The sequence below is a fragment of the Scyliorhinus torazame genome, chromosome X (genome assembly GCF_047496885.1).
Source record: "Scyliorhinus torazame isolate Kashiwa2021f chromosome X, sScyTor2.1, whole genome shotgun sequence".
NCBI lineage: Eukaryota > Metazoa > Chordata > Chondrichthyes > Carcharhiniformes > Scyliorhinidae > Scyliorhinus > Scyliorhinus torazame.
Genome location: NC_092738.1, coordinates 32,870,151 through 32,887,460, shown reverse-complemented (window position 1 = coordinate 32,887,460; position 17,310 = coordinate 32,870,151). Strand labels below are relative to the sequence as shown.

Genomic DNA, 17,310 nt, shown 5'->3' with positions numbered 1-17,310 from the left:
TCCCTGGTTTGCGAGGAAATTTGATAGAGGTGCATAAGGAAACCCAGTCCCATGAACTGATTGTACAGGACTAGGAGTGACAGATTTAAGAGGTGGAATTCGCCCCCAAAATGGCAAAGTGTAAGACTGTCTGAAAACCAGCAAGGGCGGCCCCACAGAGATTTGGGCGCCATCTTTAAAGAGCACTTAAAATATGTTTCCCCCAACCTGCTCCCACAGACATGGAGGACCACCCCCATAAGCATCTGGGCGACGTTCACCATGGAAATATCGGGGAGCATTATTCCCCCCCCCCGCAGTGGAGGAGGGTTATCCCCCTGCCAGAGCCCGCTTGGCAGTGTCTGCTTCAGTGCCCCCTGGCAGTGCTCCCGGCAGTTCCCACGACAGTGTCACCTGGGGCCAGGATGCAATGTCCAGCCTTGGTCCTCAACCCCCGAGGCCTCCAGGCACCTCCGCGTCCCCAGCTTGGTCCATCAAGACTTGTTTTAGTTTTTGAAAACCAGCAATGAGTCACTCGGGCGTGATGTCACGCCGCCGAAGGACAGACACGACAGGGTAAAGCCGGTTAAGTGCATTTAAATTATTCAAATTCATGGAAATCAGGTCACACCCCTTTCTGGGCATGAACCTGGTCATGTCACCGCCAGGGGTCGGGGAAGATCTCAAACTGAGATCTCGTCGGCGCAAATCCCGTTATGGCCCTCTCGTGAGATTTAGCAGCCATAATGGGATTTGCGTCCACTGCGAACAGGCCTCTAAATTCTGCCCAAGGCTTTGGGCAAGAGATGCAGGCGGAATGTGGGAAAGAACCTTTATACACAGCGAGTGGTAACGACCTGGAACCGGCTGCTGGTGGATGCAGAGATGATCAACATTTTCTAAAGGAAAGTGAATTGGCATTTGAAGGAACTAAACCCTCAGGGCTACGGAGTTAGAGGGGGGGAATGGGGCGGACTGGATTACTCCATGGAGAGCTGGCATAGACTTGATGGGCTGCATTTATTCAGTGCAATAAGAGTGGCTCTAAGAGTGTTCAGATAGGCAAAACAGCCTGTCTACTGGGCCCTTATCCTGACAGGTGCCAGAACCTTCGAATGAGGTGAGAAAAAGGAAACAAAATTGAAAGAGAAAAGACTTTTACCCTCGCCTACCAGTAATGCCTCAATTATATATTTTAATCAACCTTATGCGGCCAATTCTGAAGGTTTAATCTTCTGACTGATTTGTATCACTAATTCCACCTTGACTCCCAGTAACTATTGATGTGTACATTAATTTGGATATAAGGAATTGATGTAAAATTTTCACCTGAAACAACAATACAATCAGATAATATTTGGATAGAATGTTGTTTGCAGTAAATGTGAGGAAAGGTTTGTTTTATGGGCTGGAGTTTCCACTAATTTTAACAAACTCAAAGCTACAGGTGCCCTACCAATGAACTGGCATCTAGCAACAGGCCTTCAATCTGTTATATGATTCTATTTTGTGAGTTAAATTCTCACTGTGATATATGATAATAATCTTTATTAGTGTCACAAGTAGGCTTACATTAACACTGCGATGAAGTTACTGTGAAAATCCCCTCGTCGCCACATTCCGGCGCCTGTTCGGGTCACAGAGGGAGAATTCAGAATGTCCAATTCACCCAACAGCACGTCTTTCGGGACTTGTGGGAGGAAACCGGAGCACCCGGAGGAAACCCACGCACACACGGGGAGGATGTGCAGACTCCGCACAGACAGTCACCCAAGCCGGGAATCGAACCCGGGACCCTGGCGCTGTGAAGCAACAGTGCTAACCACCGTGCTACCGTGCCGCCCATACACGGTATGATTTCACCTCATGACCTTTTAAAGGAATGAGGTCCATCAAATGATGTGGGAAAAAAAATGGCCAAGTTCTCTGTTTATGGGATGTTGGTCAAGAGAAGAAACAAACATTTGGCAAATCATGTTGGACCTTTTGTCATGGAGGGCTTGGACCCTTAAAATAAGATAGTTACCGGCATATTGATAAAGTGCACCTTTGGTTTGCTTGTTAGGGCGGCACTTCAAGGAAGAGCGGCAACCATCCAGAGCCTCCTGTCAGACTCTTTCAGGTTCATGGCTTTGTTCAGTCTAATACCAAGGCAATTGAGGTCCCGGCCTACGCTTCATCTTTCAACTCAAATGATGTCTTTCTTCTAAAAACAGAAACAAATTGCTACCTGTGGTGTGGGAAGGTAAAAAACTTCAAACCGCAAGTTGCACATTATCAGGTAGCTGTGGATAAGATTCTGAACTCCTCATGTTGACTCGGTTGCGAACTTCATGGCCCAGTTTGGAAGTTCAATCCCTGCTCCCAGCGAAGTACCCTGGGCCATCACTATCCAGTGTACCCTGCTGGAGGTGGCAGGTCTAAAGAGGGCGGGATCAGGTGCGTCTGAAATGCCTCTCACAAAAGTATTATACAAGCATAGAATTTACAGTGCAGAAGGAGGCCATTCGGCCCATCGAGTCTGCACCGGCCCTTAGAAAGAGCACCCCACTTAATGACACTCGCTCAGACACACATGATGGGTGGAGGGTTGCCAACTCTGGCGAGACATATTTCTGGATGTTGTATTACACAAACCCAACCTCACACTCCAACCATTAGTTGCCCAATGTGCCCATTCTTGGGACCCACAACAGTTGCATATTGAAAATATTCTGTTACCTGATTGGATGTTTATTGACTGTCAATCAAACAACCTCTCCAGCCCCCCCCCCCCCCCTTCCCATCCCCCGATCTCCAAAATTCTTATCAGCAAACGTTGAAAATGTTCCAACAAAACTGAAGCAGCGTCCTGCAGATTAATATTCAATTTCCAGAGAGTCCAGAACATTCCTGGAGGATTGGCAACCCTAAACCAATGAGGTGATGGGACGTTGATTTGTTGAATTACTGTTAATGGATGCTCAGTTTTAGGGCTATATTTGTGCTGGGAGGATATACAGAGGTCGCTTGATAATCTTCCACATACCGCATAAGCCATGGGACGAGAAAAGGCCTTTGTCCTTTATTGCAGGCCAGATTCAAACACAGCTATTACCGAGTGAACATACATTGGGATGTGAGACAGTAGCAGAGATGGAATGTTACCACTGGAAGTTGCTTCCGGGATGTAGGGCTGATATTCCTCTTTCTTCCTGTGTCTAGGGTTCCAGTGGGGATGAACGTGCAATGGCAAAAGAATTGGCTGCCATTGTTGCCAATGGGAATGAGGCCATCATTGCTGAGGGTCAAGAACCACTGGTATTCTGGGAAGCACTTGGTGGAAAGGTGCCATATGCAAATGACAAAAGGTAACAGCCATTTTCCTTTCCACCCCTTCTTCAAAGCTGGGCTAAAGCTCCTCGGGACGGGCTGTCCTTAGTACCTTATCCAAATGTCCATTCTCCACCTAGATAGTGAGTGTCGCTGGGCTGTTTAATTATGCAGTGGACACCGTTACCAAGTCCTTTCCTGACCGCATCTACTGTCCGCACATGACCCCTTTCAATAGGAGTCATGTCACAGTTGTAAGGAGTGGGCATCTGGGCCAACAAGAGTAAAGCCATCACTTGGGAGATGGATGGCTTCAGATCAAGAGACCAGCAGTGATACAGGCTATTTATCAGGAGAATAATAGGAGACCAGCAGGAATCAACGCTGCCAACACCTTTTCCAAGATTTGGCCACTCATGATGTCAGTGAAGGGAGCTTTCATTTTAGTTGCTGCCATTTTATAATGACTGGACAATGACACCCATGGAGTACACACTGACCTGACGTTTTTTAGAAGCCCCCAAATAACAGTGGATTTTTGGGGCCTTATGAGGGGAAGGTGAGGGGCAGCACGGTGGCGCAGTGGGTTAGCACTGCTGCCTCACGGCGCCGAGGTCCCAGGTTCGATCCCGGCCCTGGGTCACTGTCCGTGTGGAGTTTGCACATTCTCCCCGTGTCTGCTTGGGTCTTGCCCCCACAACCCAAAGATGTGCAGGGCAGGTGGATTGGCCACGCTAAATTGCCCCTTAACTGGAAAAAATGAATTGGGTACTTTCAATTTATAAAAAAAAATTTAAAAATGAAGGCAAGGTGAGGAACATGGAACAGAATTCTTGCTCCACAGATTGTTTCTGTCTCACGCAGACTCCAAGACGAAAATACGGATTTTCAACCGCGTCTATTTGAGTGCTCCAACAAAACAGGGCGATTCATTGTTAACGAGGTCACAAACTTCAGCCAGGATGACCTCAGTGAAGGTGACGTCATGCTCCTGGACACATGGGATCAGGTAAAAAAAAATCACCCAATGGAAATGCAGTTATCAAGTTATGGTCTGAAGATTAGTTTGTTGGTCTCATGTTTCCTCTTCCTGCTCAATCAGTCGTGGATTGCAGGATGCGAGGGATGGACATCCAGTCTTCCCCACTCAGGTGAGAGTCTCCTTCCTGAGCTTGTCTTATTTGGAGGCTGAGGACAGAGCTGGTTAAAGGTGCCCACCTGAGTATCAGGGCAATTCATTCGAATGACCGCACTCGGCCGCTGAATCTGCAACAGAACTGTTCAAATTAAGCATCTGAACCACTCACACTTGCTGGCTGTTTACTAAACCACTCCCTCAAAGAACAAAGAACAAAGAACAAAGAAATGTACAGCACAGGAACAGGCCCTTCGGCCCTCCAAGCCCGTGCCGACCATGCTGCCCGACTAAACTACAATCTTCTACACTTCCTGGGTCCGTATCCTTCTATTCCCATCCTATTCATATATTTGTCAAGATGCCCCTTAAATGTCCCTATTGTCCCTGCTTCCACTACCTCCTCCGGTAGCGAGTTCCAGGCACCCACTACCCTCTGCGTAAAAAACTTGCCTCGTACATCTACTCTAAACCTTGCCCCTCTCACCTTAAACCTATGCCCCCTAGTAATTGACCCCTCTACCCTGGGGAAAAGCCTCTGACTATCCACTCTGTCTATGCCCCTCATAATTTTGTATATCTCTATCAGGTCTCCCCTCAACCTCCTTCGTTCCAGTGAGAACAAACCGAGTTTATTCAACCGCTCCTCATAGCTAATGCCCTCCATACCAGGCAACATTCTGGTAAATCTCTTCTGCACCCTCTCTAAAGCCTCCACATCCTTCTGGTAGTGTGGCGACCAGAATTGAACACTATACTCCAAGTGTGGCCTAACTAAGGTTCTATACAGCTGCAACATGACTTGCCAATTCTTATACTCAATGCCCTGGCCAATGAAGGCAAGCATGCCGTATGCCTTCTTGACTACCTTCTCCACCTGTGTTGCCCCTTTCAATGACCTGTGGACCTGTACTCCTAGATCTCTTTGACTTTCAATACTCTTGAGGGTTCCACCATTCACTGTATATTCCCTACCTGCATTAGACCTTCCAAAATGCATTACCTCACATTTGTCCGGATGAAACTCCATCTGCCATCTCTCCGCCCAAGTCTCCAGACAATCTAAATCCTGCTGTATCCTCCGACAGTCCTCATCGCTATCCGCAATTCCACCAACCTTTGTGTCGTCTGCAAACTTACTAATCAGACCAGTTACATTTTCCTCCAAATCATTTATATATACTACAAAGAGCAAAGGTCCCAGCACTGATCCCTGTGGAACACCACTGGTCACAGCCCTCCAATTAGAAAAGCATCCCTCCATTGCTACTCTCTGCCTTCTATGGCCTAGCCAGTTCTGTATCCACCTTGCCAGCTCACCCCTGATCCCGTGTGACTTCACCTTTTGTACTAGTCTACCATGAGGGACCTTGTCAAAGGCCTTACTGAAGTCCATATAGACAACATCTACTGCCCTACCTGCATCAATCATCTTAGTGACCTCCTCGAAAAACTCTATCAAGTTAGTGAGACACGACCTCCCCTTCACAAAACCGTGCTGCCTCTCACTAATACGTCCATTTGCTTCCAAATGGGAGTAGATCCTGTCTCGAAGAATTCTCTCCAGTAATTTCCCTACCACTGAAGTAAGGCTCACCGGCCTGTAGTTCCCGGGATTATCCTTGCTACCCTTCTTAAACAGAGGAACAACATTGGCTATTCTCCAGTCCTCCGGGACATCCCCTGAAGACAGCGAGGATCCAAAGATTTCTGTCAAGGCCTCAGCAATTTCCTCTCCAGCCTCCTTCAGTATTCTGGGGTAGATCCCATCAGGCCCTGGGGACTTATCTACCTTAATATTTTTTAAGACACCCAACACTTCGTATTTTTGGATCACAATGCGACCCAGGCTATCTACACCCCCTTCTCCAGACTCAACATCTACCAATTCCTTCTCTTTCGTGAATACTGATGCAAAGTATTCATTTAGTACCTCGCCCATTTCCTCTGGCTCCACACATAGATTCCCTTGCCTATCCTTCAGTGGGCCAACCCTTTCCCTGGCTACCCTCTTGCTTTTTATGTACGTGTAAAAAGCCTTGGGATTTTCCTTAACCCTATTTGCCAATGACTTTTCGTGACCCCTTCTAGCCCTTCTGACTCCTTGCTTAAGTTCCTTCCTACTTTCCTTATATTCCACGCAGGCTTCGTCTGTTCCCAGCCTTTTAGCCCTGACAAATGCCTCCTTTTTCTTTTTGACGAGGCCTACAATATCACTCGTCATCCAAGGTTCCCGAAAATTGCCGTATTTATCTTTCTTCCTCACAGGAACATGCCGGTCCTGTATTCCTTTCAACTGCCACTTGAAAGCCTCCCACATGTCAGATGTTGATTTGCCCTCAAACAACCGCCCCCAATCTATGTTCTTCAGTTCCCGCCTAATATTGTTATAATTAGCCTTCCCCCAATTTAGCACATTCATCCTCGGACCACTCTTATCCTTGTCCACCAGTACTTTAAAACTTACTGAATTGTGGTCACTGTTACCGAAATGCTCCCCTACTGAAACACCTACCACCTGGCCGGGCTCATTCCCCAATACCAGGTCCAGTACCGCCCCTTCCCGAGTTGGACTGTCTACATATTGTTTTAAGAAGCCCTCCTGGATGCTCCTTACAAACTCCGCCCCGTCTAAGCCCCTGGCACTAAGTGAGTCCCAGTCAATATTGGGGAAGTTGAAGTCTCCCATCACCACAACCCTGTTGTTTTGACTCTTTTCCAAAATCTGTCTACCTATCTGCTCCTCTATCTCCCGCTGGCTGTTGGGAGGCCTGTAGTATACCCCCAACATTGTGACTGCACCCTTCTTATTCCTGATCTCTACCCATATAGCCTCACTGCCCTCTGAGGTGTCCTCTCGCAGTACAGCTGTGATATTCTCCCGAACAAGTAGCGCAACTCCACCTCCCCTTTTACATCCCCCTCTATCCCGCCTGAAACATCTAAATCCTGGAACGTTTAGCTGCCAATCCTGCCCTTCCCTCAACCAGGTCTCTGTAATGGCAACAACATCATAGTTCCAAGTACTAATCCAAGCTCTAAGTTCATCTGCCTTACCCGTAATGCTCCTTGCATTAAAACATATGCACTTCAGGCCACCAGACCCGCTGTGTTCAGCAACTTCTCCCTGTCTGCTCTGCCTCAGAGCCACACTGTCCCTATTCCCTAGTTCTCCCTCAATGCTCTCACCTTCTGACCTATTGCTCCCGTGCCCACCCCCCTGCCATACTAGTTTAAACCCTCCCGTGTGACACTAGCACTCCCTCCTTTTTAAATACTTTGTGCAAATTCAGTGCTGATCCAAATGAAGAATGGAAGACACCCAGCATTCAGATCCAGTTCCCACTATTGCATCAACAATAAGACCATAACTCAGAGGAGCAGAATTAGGCCACTCGGCCCATCGAGTCTGCTCCGTCATTCAATCATGGCTGATATTTTCTCATCCCCATTCTCCTGCCTTCTCCCCTCATCCCCTTATTGATCAAGAACTTATCTATCTCTATCTTTTTTTTAAATTTAGAATGCCCAATTCATTTTTTTTCAATTAAGGGGCAATTTAGTGCGGCCAATCCACCTACCCTGCACATCTTTGGGTTGTGGGGGCGAAACCCACGCAGACACGGGGAGAATGTGCAAACTCCACACGGACAGTGACCCAGAGCCGGGATCGAACGTGGGACCTCGGTGCCGTGAGACAGGTGTGCTAAACACTGCGCCACCGTGCTGCCCCTATCTTTTGGACTCATGGGCTGGGTTCCTTCATCATTTAGGATGGGGATATTTGTGGAGCCTCCACCTCTAGTAAGTTGTTTAGTTGCCCACCGCCATTCATGACTGTATGTGGCAGAACTTAGATCTGATCCATTGGCTGTGGAATTGCTTACCTCTGCCTATCACTTGATGCTTATGTTGTCTGGCATGCAGGTAGCCCTGAGTTATAGCTTCACCAGGTTGACACCTCATTTTAGCTCTGCTTGGTGCTGCACCTGGCACACACACCTCATTGAACCAGGGTTCGTCCCCTGGCTTGGCGATAATGTTAGAATGGGGATATGCTCTGCGTGGGTCTCGCCCCCACAACCCAAAAAGATGTGCAGGGTAGATGAATTGGCCAAGCTAAATTGTCCCTTAATTTGGAAAAAATTGGATACTCTAAATTTTTTTAAAACAGTTGCTGGATCTGTTTGAAGTCTATCCCATTTAGCACGGTGGTAGTGCCACACTACACGATGGAGGGCGTCCTCAATGTGAAGACGGTACTTTGTCTTCACAAGGACTATGCGGTGGTCACTCCTATTGATACTGTCAGGGACAGATGCATCTGCAGCAGGCAGGTTGGTGAGGATGGGGTCAAGTAGGTTTTTCCCTCTTGTTGGTTCCCTCACCACCTGCTGCGGTCCCAGTCTATGTCCTTTAGGACCCGGCCAGCTTGGTCATCAGTGGTGCTACCGAGCCACTCTTGGTGATGGACATTGAAGTCCCCATCCAGAGAATAATCTGCACCCGTGCCACCCTCAGGACCTCCTCCAAATGGAGTACCAATCCATCAGCTGGAGGAGGGCTGCTGGTGGGACTCTCCTGATTTTGGCACACGCCTCCAGATGTTAGTAAGGAGGACGTTACAGGGACGGCAGGGCTGGGTTTGCTATTATTGTTTCCAGACCAGGTAAGGACAGCAGGTTACCTTCCCAAAAGGATATTAATGAACCGGATGGGTTTTTACAACAATCAATTCATTGTTATCATTTGATTTTTTTTGTTTGGGATCTGAACCTGGATCTCGGAGGTCTCTGAATTACTAGTCCAATGTCATGGTGGCACAGTGGTTAGCACTGCTGCCTCAGAGCACCAGGAACCCGGGTTAAATTCCTGCTTGGGTCTCTGTCTGTGTGGAGTTTGTATGTTCTCCCCGTGTCTGCGTGGGTTTCCTCCGGCTGCTCCGGTTTCCTCCCACATTCCAAAGAAATGCAGGTTAGGTGGATTGGCCATGATAAATTGTCCCTTAGTGTCCAAAGATGTGCAGGTTAGGTGGATTGGCCATGATAAATTGTCCCTTAAGGTCCGGGGATGTGCAGGTTAGGTGGATTGGCCATGATAAATTGTCCCTTAAGGTCCGGGGATGTGCAACTTAGGTTCTGGGATTACGGAAATAGGGGGGAGGTGGGCATGGGTAGATTGCTCATTTGAAGGGTCGGTGCAGCCTCGATGGGCCGAATGGCCTCCTTCTGCACTCTAGGGATTCTATGACTACCGAAATGTCACTGCCTCCTCCCACATCGTACTCCTTTTGCTCCCTTATGCTCTGAGTGACAAAGTGCCATGGAGTAGCTGAGCTGGTACATGAACGAGCAAAGTTGAGTGGATCAGAGGACAGAGGTTCTGCAGGAACTGGTGTGGGTTTGAGTCTGACTTCATCTCTTTCAACATCATCCTCCTTATCATCGTTCCTTGTGTTCCAGATTTTTATTTGGATTGGCAAAGAGGCGAATGAGATAGAAAGGAAAGAGACCATGATCACAGCACAGGACTATCTGAAGACACACCCCAGTGGCCGGGACCTTGGCACACCCATAATCATCATCAAACAGGGCTTTGAGCCACCAACCTTCACTGGCTGGTTTGTGGCATGGGACATAAGCAAATGGAGTGTAAGGAGCCTTTAAACTTTCAACACTTTATAGCAGCCTTTCAGTGGTGCATGGAAAACAACAACATGTGTAAAGCTTCCTGTGGTTAGAAAGGAGAGAACACTGGAACAAAAGTGTAGGGATGCACTTAACAAATTAAAAATTTGAGTATTGCTGAAAAAGGAGACATGCAGTTGAAGCTTTTCACCTTGCACTCATCAGGTCAGCTTGCAAGAATACTTATTGTAAAGGGAACAACAATTTATATTGCATGAGAAGAGTGCTAATGTTCTGTTGACCATAATTAAACATTATTGGAGGTATACACAATCCCGGGGAGATTAAGCAGAATACTATGGAATCCTTTTAGTATTACAACAGAGAAAGGACAGTTCAAGAGCAAACTGGAAGAATAAAACTGATGTGGTTAAAGGATAAATGGTAGAAATATTAAATGGATATTTTTTTGGTGTGTTCACTGCAGACGGTAATACTTGGTCAAAGGGAAAGCATTCGTTCAAGAAGATTTGGGTGTTCAAGAAGGTTGAATCAGTTTTGTCATTGAGCAGCTAAATGGCACCAATATAAAGTGTTGTACATTTGACTGAGGAAACTGAAATGTAACTCTACAATCAATGGAATTGCAATAGTGGAGAGGTGCTTGGGAAGGGAACTGGGAGTAACAATGGACACATCAGCCCAGAGTTTAGACAATATTATGGAGCAGTTACGAAGACGCAGAATGGAAGTCCACAGAACCTTATTATATTGTGTTCGCTATATTTTGTTCTGCAAACGGTACTATATAAATGACTGGTTATTCAATTTCAAAAATAGGAGCGAATGAAAGACAGGAAAAGGATATTTCAGTTCATTAAAAGCTTATCCCTCAGAACGCTAACTGACCTAGTCCAAAATCCAACACATGTAGCCCATAATAGAACTCACTTTTTTATCTTTTACAGGCAGGCAAAACTTATGAACAGTTGAAAAAAGAGCTCGGTGACGCTGTGACAATTGTTGAGATCACTGCTGTAAGTATCGTCTCATATAGTTCCTCACACATCTTCTCCCTCCCTGCACTCTCTTCCATTCAAAATCATTCTTTCCCAAGATCTCAACAGTAGCCTCCGTTTTGCTTCCCTTTACAAACTCCTTGCTGTTTCCCTTAATCTGCTCATCGATTCACTTTATGGTCTTTTATACTCTCTTCACCCTGGGTGAGGTCCTCCCCTCTGGGTGTGGGCCGAATGGGGAACATTTAAGGTGCCTGTTTTTTTGCAAATCATATTAAGGCAGAATGAGCTATGGTTTTGTTCCTCTGCCGGTGACTTGCGCTCTATCGTGACTTATGTTACCAAAAAATGCCCCCAGCCATAGCCGAATCGTGTATAATTCCATAGAACAGCCTCACTTCTTGCCCTCTCATCCCATCTTCTCAGTTCCTTCTCTCTCCATCCATTTGCCTCTTGAACCCATTTATACTTCAATGTCCTTCCCTGGTCATTTATTCCACATCTTGATTACCCTTTATGTGAGTAAGTTCGCCCTTTCTTACTTCCTCTGTTCCCTGCTAATTCAACCTTTCCTCACAATGTGCAATTTGCCTGGATCAACGTAGCCAATTCTGCAGTATAATTTATGCAGGGGCATTTATAGAATCTACCTTTTTAGTATAAATCTACCTTTTTAGTATATAACAAGTGTAAAGGAATAAATGGCCCTGTATTTAAAATGGCTTCTTGAAATGGTTTGTTAAAATACCCACATTTCAGACAGGACAGTAAAAATGCTGAATCCCATGAGAAACATCAGGGTAAGGAAAGCCAAACAGACCAAGGACACATTTGGCTAATTTAAAGTGTCTGGGCAGTGTTCCCAGAAACTGTTTTCACGACAACGGATAAGGCTCATAAGGAAAACATATTTCAATTACCTCATATTAAAATTTGATGGACAGACATTTTAATCGAATTGAATTAACTGTGTAATAACTTCAACCCAACCACAGTCAGAAAGGGGAAAGACATTAGTGACAGCAATAATCTTAAAAAGTACGTGCCGGTCTGAACTACTCATTCCGGAATCATCTGGCTTAACTTCTTGTGGTATTATCAGGTATTACGGTACCTGAGAGGCTGAAGTACCATTGGTTAAACCTAGGGGTTTACCATTGGCTGTATAGTATAGTAGCTCCGCCCTGATAGGCGGGGTATAAGAACCCGTGCCGTCCCAGCAGTCCTCATTCTGTACCTGAGCTGCTGGGGAACAGTTCTAGCATATTAAAGCCTTCAGTTGTACTACAACCTCGTTTTAGTAGTTATTGATCGTGCATCACTTCTGAAGCTATTTTGCTGCACTATCGCTTTGAACCGCCATTTTGTTTACTTTCAATTTTTCTGTATCATGTATTCAATTAGAAGAAATATCAAGAGCTGTAATTCGTATTGAATTCAACTCAGTACTTTGTATTTGCTTGGACAAAACAAACTTTTAAAAACTCTGTATTTGCAAGAAAACTGACTTGATAAGAGGCATCTGCAAAACTAACTGAATAAAGGATAATGTACTTCACGCATGAAGCTCAGTCCCAAGATCTGTCGAGTGATCTACGAGTGCGGTGACACATAAGATATATTAACCAAAGTACAGACCTATGAGGCACTATATGTCAAAGGTATTGTACTAATGACACAGTGAGCCTAACATTATGTGACAGGACCATCTAAAGTAGAGATAAGAAATGTACATGACAGGGGAAAAGCCTGTCAGAAAATGGTTTAAAAAAAATATCCAAATTCAGTCATTAATAACATCTTATTTAATGCAGGATTTGAATGGAATGGACTCGGACAGTAAGGCAGGTTCATACAAGTGCTACCCCCCAGAGGCACTGATTAATAAACAAAGGCATCAATTACCTGGAGGTGTCGACCCAACCAGAAAGGAGGTTAGTCCTGCTCTCCCATTCCACTTGTAATTTTAAGTGGCTGGTGTAAAGCTGATAGTAGGGATGGAAACGATGTGCAGTAAGGGACTTTCACATGGGAGGCAACGCTGACAGCTCATGGGGTTCTGCGTCAGTTAGCTGCACTCCAGAGTATAAAGAAACCAATGGTCAAAGGACTGGTAGCATCTTAGATGCACAGAAATCTGACACTATGGATTTGTCTTCACCTCTTCGCACTGCGTTGGATGGTGCAATTCCATCCAACCATAAGGGCTGGGAGACTTAATAGAGAAGCTTTAGGGGGTGAGGATGAAATTTTCAATTTCTCTCATTAGGTCTCTCCAGCCTTCACTGAGGAGGTGGCGTTTGAGGAGGAGAGTCACTCTCTGGTCTATGAAATTGGCCACTAAGAGGCATGTGAGAGTAACCCAGTATTGGTGCTCCCTCTGATTGTTGTCTCTATTAAGGAGGAGGTGCTTGGCTCTTAATTAGTGCCTCTGTCCCAAATCAAGGCCGAGAGCGTAACAGCAAACAAACGTAGCAAAACCAAGTAAAATCCAACTGGTCCATCCAGCTTGGCACATCCAGAAGCTGCGTAGCAACCCACTGCCACATGATTTCTTGGCAGAGGTGAAAGAAGCTGACAGAAATCCAAGCCAATTCAGAGGGAAAGTCTGTAAAACTCCTCTCCCACCTGTAGGCAACAGAGTTCAGGAAATCATATTGGGCAGCACGGTAGCACAGTGGTTAGCACTGTTGCTTCAGAGCTTCGGGGTCCCAGGTTCGATTCCCGGCTTGGGTCACTGTCTGTGGGGAGTCTGCACATTCTCCCTGTGTCTGCGTGGGTTGCCTCCGGGTGCTCCGGTTTCCTCCCACAAGTCCCGAAAGACGCGCTGTTGTGTAATTTGGACATTCTGAATTCTCCCTCTGTGACCCGAACAGGCGCCGGAATGTGGCGACTAGGGGCTTTTCACAGTAACTTCATTGCAGTGTTAATGTAAGCCCACTTGTTAGAATAAAGATTTTTATTTTTTTTAAATTGACCCCCGAATTTAAAATGGCCGCACACTTATTTCTTGTATTGAATGGATTCCTGCCCGGCCAAAAACAGGGCGATCTCTCTCGTTAGCAAAAGAGTGTTTACCACAAGAACCAGCATACTGGGGCCTACTGTTCTGTGATGTTGATGTCGTAACCCCCTATGCTACATGTTTTTTACAGCTAATATTCTGTACCCGTTACACAAAGGCACTGATTTATGTGTGTCCTCACTTGTTACCGAGACCTGTGCATTTTCCAGCACTGTGGAGGGGGAACCACTGGCTGTTGTGAACCAGGAATGGCTTGGCCCAAAGGTGCTGAGGCCAGTAGTGGCATCCCAATTATCACCTTGGCTGGGATCAGCCAATTCACCAGATCATACTAAATCTGTCCATACATGAAGGAAGTAGTATGTAGGGTTTGCCCTGCAGGATCCACACGATGCTGATGTGGGAGGTGGTGAGGGGCTGTGGAAAACAAATTGAATAATGGAAGGGAAAGAGTGGAGGTGACCATCAATGGTGAAGTCAAATTCAGGTCATGAAAGAACCCAAGAAGATTTGGGTCCTTGAATCTATTCCTACATGCTACAGCAGTGCCACTGCTTTAAAGCTGAGGACGTTCTAGAAGCGTGGAGAGGATTAAAACTGAACCCATAAACTTCCTTCACAGAACTCCCTGACAGACCAGGATTTCAAAATGGTTTTCGGCCTGTCGAGGGGGATGTTCATTGCACTTCCCAGCTGGAAACAGATAAACTTGAAGAAGTCGAAAGGAATGTTCTAAAAGGTGATGGAGAACTGGATAACGCTTGTGCCACTTTCTGCCAATGGCGATTCTGTCTTCTGCCTCAATTACACTTTTTGGCACCAAACCTTCCTGTTGTGATAGTTTAGGGAATGTCTCCAAATCACCCTGTCCTTCAGCAAAGAAAAACACAAACACCATCTATTGCGCAAAATGATGAACAGAAACCCAAACAGCCAACATCTCCACTTAATTGTTTTAAAATTAACGGACCCATGGTGTTACAAAAACTACAATGATCATATGGGTGGAACATAGACAGTAGATTAGGCCATTCAATCCATTGGGCGTGTTCTGCCATTCTGTTAGCTACGAAAAGAAAATAACTTCAAGCCCAGTTATTGTTTTGATCAATGAGCCACTCTTCCCCAACATTCTCTTCATATCTCACAAATTACTTTCTTTCCAGAAGCACATTATAAATCATGGAGTGATAACAGGGCCTCCAGCAGCACTCATTCCTCAGACCAGGCACCACGCCACCCAGTTAATCTCCTTCACAAAATTCCCAAATATTTATCCCGTTCCACATTCAACCCAACTTCCTGCTAATAAAGCTGTGGGTTGACTTCCTTGGATGTCCCATTCGATGAGTCATTGTCACCTAGAAGTCAGTAAACAAATACCAGGGAGCAGCCCATAGGTAGGGAAAGAGAGAGGGGGAAAACAAAGTAGCATTTCCCTTTCTGTCCCAACCCTTACGGCCAATGTTATATGTATCTCTTCGTGACTGTGGCTGTGACGATGCCAATGCAGCAGATCTTCAGCCTATCCTCTTGGCTTCACATGATATACAGCAGAGGAGGGAGTGAGATCTGAGACACATAGGAGCCAAAAGGATCTTAGAAACACAAGGGATGGAGGTGGGTCAGGCAGGAGACAACTGCAGTCTTTGCAAGTCTAGCCTGATACTGAAGTAAGAATGTTCAAGCGCTATATGGTGCAGTTGATATGACAAGAGGTATTTGGGGTTGCTGAATCATAGGTTCTCACCATCTCCATGCCTTGTTACCTCGTCATACTGTCTGCTTCAACCCTATTCAGGTAACAGCTGGGAAGTTTATCGTTACTCTTTGGGCGAAGACAGTCTTACAAGTTTCAGTCCTGCCTCAATGGGTACCACTCTTGCCTGAGTCAGAAGGTTGTGAGTTCAAGCCTCTCTCTAAAGATTTGAGCCTGATAATCCAGGTTGACACGCAGTGCGGTGCTGGAGTGTCAGATGTGCATTCCTTCAGATCAGATGTCAAACCTCTCAGTTGGACGCAAAATATCTCATTGCACTATTTGAAGAAGAGCAAGGGAGTCCTCCCTGGTGTCCTATCCAGTATTTATCCCCCCACCAACATAACTAAAACAGAAAATCTGGTCGTTATCTCAATGCTATTTGTGGGAGCTCCCTGTGCGCAAATTGGCTGCTGCGTTTTCTACAACAGTGACCACACTTCAAAGGTACTCCATTGGCTGTAAGACGCTCTGGAATGTCCTGTGATTATGAAAGACACTACAAAATTGCAAGTTCTTCCCAATATCTCCCTGATTTTAGCTTATATCCCTTGTTTGCCCTTTTTGCTATTTGTCTCAATGTAATTATAACTTCAGAAAGGTTTAACAGTCGTAATTGATTTTTTAAAAGTTTGGAGAGAGGCCCTGAATCTATTAAATTACAGGATCTTATGAGGAGACAAGGAGAGAAATCGATGGAACACAAATCTTCAGTAGCAACAGAAAGGTTGCTGTCAGTCATCCTGCTCGCAGATAGCCAGTCAACAATAAGCTCATAGAAAGTCCGCAAATAGCTTGCACGCAGACAATCGCAGCCAAATGCATATGCGGTCAGCTCGTAGGCTGTCTTCAGTTACCTAACCAGCTGGTGAGACCGCAATGAGTCCGCAGTCAGGCAACCACCACCAGCAGCAGAACATGGAGCTCAGATCCCCAGGGCACAGGAGCTGTGAGATCAAGAGTAATGGCAGAACAGGACTGGGTGGCAGAACAGGGCTGGGTGGCAGAACAGGGCTGGGTGGCAGAACAGGGCTGGGTGGCAGAACAGGGCTGGGTGGCAGAACAGGGCTGGGTGGCAGAACAGGGCTGGGTGGCAGAACAGGACTGGGTGGCAGAACAGGGCTGGGTGGCAGAACAGGGCTGGGTGGCAGAACAGGACTGGGTGGCAGAACAGGACTGGGTGGCAGAACAGGGCTGGGTGGCAGAACAGGGCTGGGTGGCAGAACAGGGCTGGGTGGCAGAACAGGACTGGGTGGCAGAACAGGACTGGGTGGCAGAAGAGGGCTGGGTGGCAGAACAGGGCTGGGTGGCAGAACAGGACTGGGTGGCAGAACAGGACTGGGTGGCAGAACAGGGCTGGGTGGCAGAACAGGGCTGGGTGGCAGAACAGGGCTGGGTGGCAGAACAGGACTGGGTGGCAGAACAGGGCTGGGTGGCAGAACAGGACGAGGTGC

At 46.5% G+C, this 17,310-nt stretch overlaps 1 protein-coding gene across 1 annotated transcript in view; it reads left to right on the top strand.

Annotated features, from left to right (window-relative positions):
• Positions 1–15,616, top strand: part of avil (advillin) — a 53,596-nt gene extending 37,980 nt beyond the window's left edge. The window contains exons 13-19 of the mRNA XM_072494020.1: positions 2,045–2,224; positions 3,184–3,329; positions 4,156–4,300; positions 9,889–10,077; positions 11,022–11,090; positions 12,887–13,006; positions 14,720–15,616. Of these exons, the coding sequence (XP_072350121.1) occupies positions 2,045–2,224; positions 3,184–3,329; positions 4,156–4,300; positions 9,889–10,077; positions 11,022–11,090; positions 12,887–13,006; positions 14,720–14,833 (963 nt within the window). The 3' untranslated portion in view covers positions 14,834–15,616. The remainder of the gene's footprint in view (positions 1–2,044; positions 2,225–3,183; positions 3,330–4,155; positions 4,301–9,888; positions 10,078–11,021; positions 11,091–12,886; positions 13,007–14,719) is intronic.
• Positions 15,617–17,310: the final 1,694 nt, after the last annotated feature.